Raw genomic sequence first — 6774 nt, forward strand, 5'->3', positions numbered from 1 at the left:
AAGTGTCTGTCGCGCTGAAATTTGTGCGACTACAATGTATTTTGCGCGACGAAATTCTGTTCGTCGCGCAAAGTGTAAAATGTAGTAAACCACTAAAGAGTTGAATATATTCCTGCAATGTGTATAGTAATGTCAAAACATTTTTTTTTGGGTATAGTAATGGTAAAACTACTCCTTTTTTCTCTTTCTTTATTTCTTCTTCTTCTTCTTCTTCTTCTTTTGTGTTGTAGTAGAGAAAAAACTTAATGGCCACTAGTTAATTAACTATAAATGAAACATACACTTGACTCTTGGAAATATGAGAAAATCTTTGCCACTTGACTTGGGCAACTCTTCTCGGTGCATTTTTTTGTTTTGGGAACATTAATATTTTCGGAGCCTTCAATTGCCCGTGGATACTCATATCTCAAGTAAATCCTCACAGATACAAATAGATAGTTCATCAACAGCTGCAAGGTTCCCTCATCACTCGAGTAAATCCTCCAGATCATCAAATTTTTATAAACAACTTCTAAGGACTCTTTAAACTTCAAATGGATGCTTGTTCCAAAAATCTGCAAATGAGTATCATCAATTTCATAAATAACACAGGTTCTGCAGAAATGGTTACACAACAAGCAAAGAGAGGTGAAAGATACATCCAGTGGTAAGATGGAAGCATAGGACAAAGGTTGATTAATACATGAAACAAACAAATTACAAAAGGCTGCTGCCAACACAATTCTTATTGAAACAAAAGACATATACCATTAAAGCATGAGCAAAGGTTAACATCAATTCACTAATAATAATTCAAACATACATAATTCTTAAGAAATAAGTAACTGGCCAATGTAGGACAACAGGGGAAATGGATCTTAGGTACCTGCACCTTGGAATCTGAACAAGCTGCTATATCTCCCGCTTACGTGCCTCTAACCCTCCACGGATTGAAGCAGATGCAAAATGAATGCTGATCAAAACCTGACCCAGAAAAGTATAAAAAGTTGAAAGGATAACAAAATATGTGAAGAATATATTACTGAAACCGATATGTAAATAAACTCACATTCGTGTAAGAGCATCAAACTAAAGGGCATTAAGAATGAGCAGAGGTTAGCATCTAATTACCGATAACATATCATGTGTACATAATCTTTTCTGAAACAGAAGGAATATCATACAAATGATCAAGGAGCCAAAAGTTTTTGTATGTTACTTCATAGAGTGCCATTAACAGACTAGAAATGTGGGCACATCAGCCAACTATGCTAATCTGAGAATTCAAATCTCTGTCATTGCAAATCAAAGTCTGTTTTCATGATACAAAACTAGTAGGCCAGCGGCAGCAATAAAATGTACGAGGAAAATACTGCTATAGATTTATGAGAAAGAGATAAAATCAGCAGTACTTGAATATATAGAGTAGATTGCAAAGCTAGCAATGAAGAAAATGACTTTAAACTAGTTATCGCCATTTTATTTTTCCATTGTAAGTCTCCCCTAAGAGCGCAGAAATATAGTATTTTATTTACCAATGAAGGTAGAGTTAGAAATTTAGCAAGCTACAGATGAACATGTATAAAACACTTCAAAAGTAAACAATACTAAACACAACATTGCTAGGAAAATGTATATATCTCCAATGATAAGGATTGAAGCTAAACATGTGAATACTTTTCTCATATATAAATAGGAGAATGATTTCGAAGAATAATTGTTTTCTCCATGCTAGTAAAGTGATCTTATGACTATAAGATGTGAATGAATGATATGATTATTAGGGTAATTCTAATCAATCCCAGTCACCATTTTTTTCTTCTTCTGCATTTATATCCAAAGAAATGAGTAAGTAATGATGCAGGGAAAGGGAACTGAAGCGAAGTTCCTGGACTAAGTTTGCACCTATTCCGCATCATCTATTCCGGAAGTGAAATCCAACAAATTGTGCCAAATTGCCATCAGTAACACAAACATATACAGGAAGATGTGGAAAACATTAAGCAGAGGCTAGAGAAGAGCAGGAATATCTGCTCTGAAAATATAGTTTAATGATTAATCTGATCAGAGAAGAACATAATTTGTTAGAGAAGAAGAGTAGGCTAACTCTCAGAATCATCACCACTTGAAAAAGAATGCTCGTAATTGGTTGGGTAACATCTTTGGAGTGGGAGTGGGTCAACTAATTAAAAAAGGTGTTTGGTCAATACTAAAGAAAAGAAAAGTGAGAAGGGAATTGAACAAACAATGAAGGATTTCTTTTGAGAATATAATTACCTGATATACATGGGATGTGAGAAATCTTGTGCCATTCTGGGCCGCTCAGGAGGGTGGATCTTCCCCCTAAACAGGGACAGGTAACAAGTTTGGTGAGGCGTTGCATAACCTCAACGGCAGGAAGATACACCAGATTCTCACACGCCTTAATCCTCAGATGGGTAAGAGATGTAAGGTTACCCCAACCGCTCTGGAAGAACCTCCACGCTGTCGAAAACCTGTATATACGAATCTTGTAGACAAGTGTAGTGTTGAAATTGTTGTTGAGGTAGAGACTTGAGCTTTGGCTACCCTGTGATCTTCAGCCATAACAAGCAAAGAACTAGCTCATACAAGATTACTACCACTGGCAACCAACACATAATGGCCTGTATCAATATTATCCCATGATTCCTGCAAACCACCATATTTCATCCTTATCAGTTTGTGCTTGCCATGACACATTGTCGTTGATCAGCTTCACCAATCCATCTGATGGACACCTTCCCCTACCTCATGCAAGGATCTATAGCAAATACATCCCCATCCCCTCTGGAAAAGAATCAAGCGGTGAGAATGAGGCAGATGAAAAATGCTGACGAAAACCTGACCTGAAAAAGTATAAAAAGTTGAAATGATAACAAAATTTACGAACATATTACTGAAACTGATATGTAAAATAAACTCACATTCGTGTAAGCGTATCGAACTTAAGTGCATTGAGAATTAACAGAGGTTAGTATCTACTTAATGATAGTATATCATGTGTATATAATCTGTATTGAAACAGAAGGAATATCATCTATATATATAAAGCAAAAGTGGGAACACTTTTCTCATATATAAATCGGAGAATGAAATCTCAGAATAATCGTATTCTCCTCCGTGCTAGTAAAGTGATGTTATGATTAGATGGGAATGTATGATATGATTATTAGGGTAATTTTTTATTTTTTATTTTTATTTTTTTTCTGCATTGATCTCCAAAGAAATGAGTAAATAACGATGCAGAGGAAAGGGAACTGAAGCGAAGTACCTGGAATAAGTTTGCACCTAATGCGCATTATTTGTTCTTCCAATTGCATAAGATCCTTCTGCAAACCAACAACGTATATAGGAAGATATGGAAAACATTAAGCAGAGGCTAGAGAAGAGTAGAAAGCTCCGAAAATCTAGTTTAACGATTAATCTGATGAGAGAAGAAGAGTCACTTTGTGCTCCAACTATGCTAGCTAGTTTGTGAAGGGGTTGCATTGGTCGAATCATCATCACTAAAAAGATTCCGATGAGTCTCATCTGGAAACTAATTAAAAAAGTGTTTGGTCAATAATACTGAAGAAATAAGGGAGATTCCTCAATAAGTATTTTATGTTAGAGGATTGGGTTACAATTTCTAATCTCTATATTAAATCTACCAACACATCTAATGAATGCAATCCGAGATTAGAAATATATACCCCATCCTTAACTTATACTTGTTGGAAAATTAAGTGAGAAAAGGGAATTCAATGATTTCATTTGCAAAAATTGTAATTACCATCTATACGTGGGATGTGAGAAATCTTGTGCCATTCTGGGCCGCTCTTGAGGGTGGATATTCCCCCTAGACGGGGACATGTATCAATCACTAGCTTTTTAAGTTTGGTGAGGCGTTGCATAACTTCAACGGCAGGAAGAGACACCAGATTCTTACACCGACGGATACTCAGGGTGGTAAGAGATGTAAGGTTACCCAACCACTCTGGAAGAGCCTCCACGCTGTCAAAAGAGACTATGGACACTACTTGTAGACAAGTGCAGTGCTGAATTTGTTGTTGAGGTAGAGACTTGAGCTTAGGCCACCCTTCGATCTCTAGAGTTTGGATTTGTGATGGAAGCTCAAAATCAGGGAAAGAATCGAGCTCCTCCGAAAACGCACCAATTTTCATAGATTCTAAACGCGTAAGAGAGCGTAGCCCCTCCAATGAAAAATATTTTAATTTCAAACAATAAAATATTTCTAAAGATGAAAGAGACTGCAACCTGGATACATCGAGATGTGCCAGAGATATCAAATTGTGGCATGACGCGATTCTCAACTTCTTAAGAGATGTGCAGGATGGTAGCCCACTCGGTAGACTTGTCAATCCATCACATTCCTTGATACTCAACTCCTGAAGAGAGATGCAATATTCTAAGCTAGTCGGCAAGCTTGATAATTTCTCACAATCCTCAATGTGCAATTTGCGGAGGCATGGAATGCCCTTGCCCTTGCCCAGGGTAATTGGAATGAACTCGAGACTATCGCAAGAGTCTATAGTCAACTCCTCAAGGCAGGGAAACACCGCTACTTTCTCATCTGTTGGTGGCAGTTCCTCCCATTTAATTAGAGCTGGGCAATAATAAATAGTGAAGCTTTTCAATGCTGGAAACAAAGTCTCTTTCTTCTTCGCCGCACCGTTAACATGGTTATAACCATAAAACTCAACTCCCACACATTTAAGCTCTGACATTTCACTGAACTCAACAAGCCTAAGATTCGGTAAATGGCCAAGTGATGGGACTTGTTCGCATTCTATGCATCTCATTAACCGAATCTCTGTCAAATTCAGTGGCAACGAACCACTCATCATCCATGATGCTAATTTAGAACCCATGAATCTGTCAATCTTTAAGAATTCTAACTCATCGTTGAGTCGGAGGCCCTCCAGTACATCATTGTCTTTCTCTTTTCTTTCCTCGTCATACTCCCCCCATTCTAATGTCAACCTTCGTAGATTTGCTTTCCCAACTAAATTTGATGCCCTTGCTTGGCCTCCGTCCCTCACATGTTCCAAACCACTAATAATTAGTTCACCTTTTAATTGGTTTAAGCCACCCAGCTCGTCAATTCTACGATTACTTTCCTTGTCCAAAGTAAAAAAAGGAGATATTGTTTGCAGATGTTTCAATCGTCCCATCCCAAATGAAACTGCCTCATCACGACGATGGAAATAAACATGCCTCAAGTTGATCAAATTTTCCATTTCCTTTGGAAACGTTTCAAGATTCCATGTATCCTCCATTCTTAACGTTTGTAGGTTATAAAGCTTGCCAATAGACTTGGGAAGTTCTTTAATTTTGTTTCGAGAAACGTTCAAATACCTCAAATGTATCAAGACGCCAATTGAACTTGGCAGCTCCTCAATATCAGCCCTGTACAAATTTAAAACACGCAAAGCCTTAAAGCTTATAAGTAATGTATTATTGTTGATGCGAAAAAGTGGTTTGACACGTGGTTCGCCCAACTTAGTGATATTGTGTCTTCGGAAGGTAGTTAGTCTTCGGAAGATCAAGTTCCTGCAAAAAGGGAACGCTCGGTAAGACCTTGGGGTACCGGTGCGGTACCGGCCGAAGGCTCTCCGATGCTTAAGTAAGTACGGATTTAGTAAAGTTTAGACTACAGATCAAGCGGTAGCGTACCGTTGGTTTTTTCTGTCCCCTTCTTTTGGGAATAGGGGTCTCCTTATATAGGCCTGGGGAGGCGTGCATTATGTTCATATTTCCGATGTGGGACTGTAGGAGCTGGTCGTGAGCATGACACGTGTCCTAGGTCAAAAGTGTCAGGAAGTGTAGGATTCGGTAGGGGATATGCCGAAGGGCCTTTGATGTCAAGTTGTCGTTTCCGTCCACGTGTCAGGTGGTCATTGGTCGTTAATATACGGTATAAACAGTAGTCCCCCAAGTTCTCTTCCGAAGGTTCTTCGGAAGGGAATTTGGTTCCATCCCGAGGGTTCATAGATGCCCTGCCGTTCGGCAAGTTTGTTTGTGGAAGGCTCCCCTGAGATCTGAAGGGTCGCCGATGCTGAGAGGGGTGAAGGCAGGGACGCTTCGTTTCCCGCGCCTGGCGCGTGGAGACGCTTCGCCTTCTGCACCCGGCGTGCAGAGACGCTTCGTCTTCTGTACCAGGCGTGCAGCTGACATCACCATCCACCGGGCGACACGTGGCCAATGAAGCGACGTCTGACGGCTGTAATTATGAGCCGTTTGGTTTCCCGAGGCGTACCGTTGCAGCCCTCTCCCTATAAATAGAGATCGCTCCGGACATAAGAGTTCACTTTGCATTTGAGAGTGACGCGAGAGCTCTGCGTAGGCGATTTCAGAAGATTGTGAACGGCAACCAAGGCGATTTTCGAAGGTGTTATCGGCAACCAAGGCGATTTTCGAAGGTGTTATCGGCAATCAAAGTCTCAACAATAGCAAAGGTAAGTTACCGTTCGGTACCATAATAATTTTTTCTTTATGTACCCGCGTGCTTTCGTAGTGTAGGCTTAGTCGATCGTCTATAGGGGCCCTCTTTCGGTAGTCTAGTGAACTATAGGTAGTGGCGTAGACATCGGTAGGGTAGTTCATTTCAGAGCCTTAGCCATCCTTTTCCTTTTTCTTGTTTTGTAGATGTCCGATAGCGAGTCTTCCTTCGGCAGTGAGCCCAATGCTTTCGATGAGGAGTTATCATCGGGCTGGGACCCATCCAGCGGGGCTGCGAGCCTCGGGGCCGAGAGTAGAGAGGACACCGATGTG

The 6774-nt window shown here is 40.0% G+C and overlaps 1 protein-coding gene across 1 annotated transcript; it reads right to left on the minus strand.

Moving 5' to 3' along the window:
- Nucleotides 1-2432: 2432 nt before the first annotated feature.
- LOC117613750 (putative disease resistance RPP13-like protein 1) lies at nt 2433-5279 on the minus strand. The gene is made up of 4 exons (XM_034342323.1): nt 3773-5279; nt 2749-2846; nt 2590-2649; nt 2433-2474 (listed from the first exon to the last, which is right to left on the minus strand). Exons 1-4 carry the CDS (start codon nt 5277-5279, stop codon nt 2433-2435), a joined length of 1707 nt encoding a protein of 568 aa, XP_034198214.1.
- Between the last annotated feature and the right edge of the window lie 1495 nt (nt 5280-6774).

Source organism: Prunus dulcis, unplaced genomic scaffold (genome assembly GCF_902201215.1).
Source record: "Prunus dulcis unplaced genomic scaffold, ALMONDv2, whole genome shotgun sequence".
In the NCBI taxonomy this organism is placed as follows: domain Eukaryota; kingdom Viridiplantae; phylum Streptophyta; class Magnoliopsida; order Rosales; family Rosaceae; genus Prunus; species Prunus dulcis.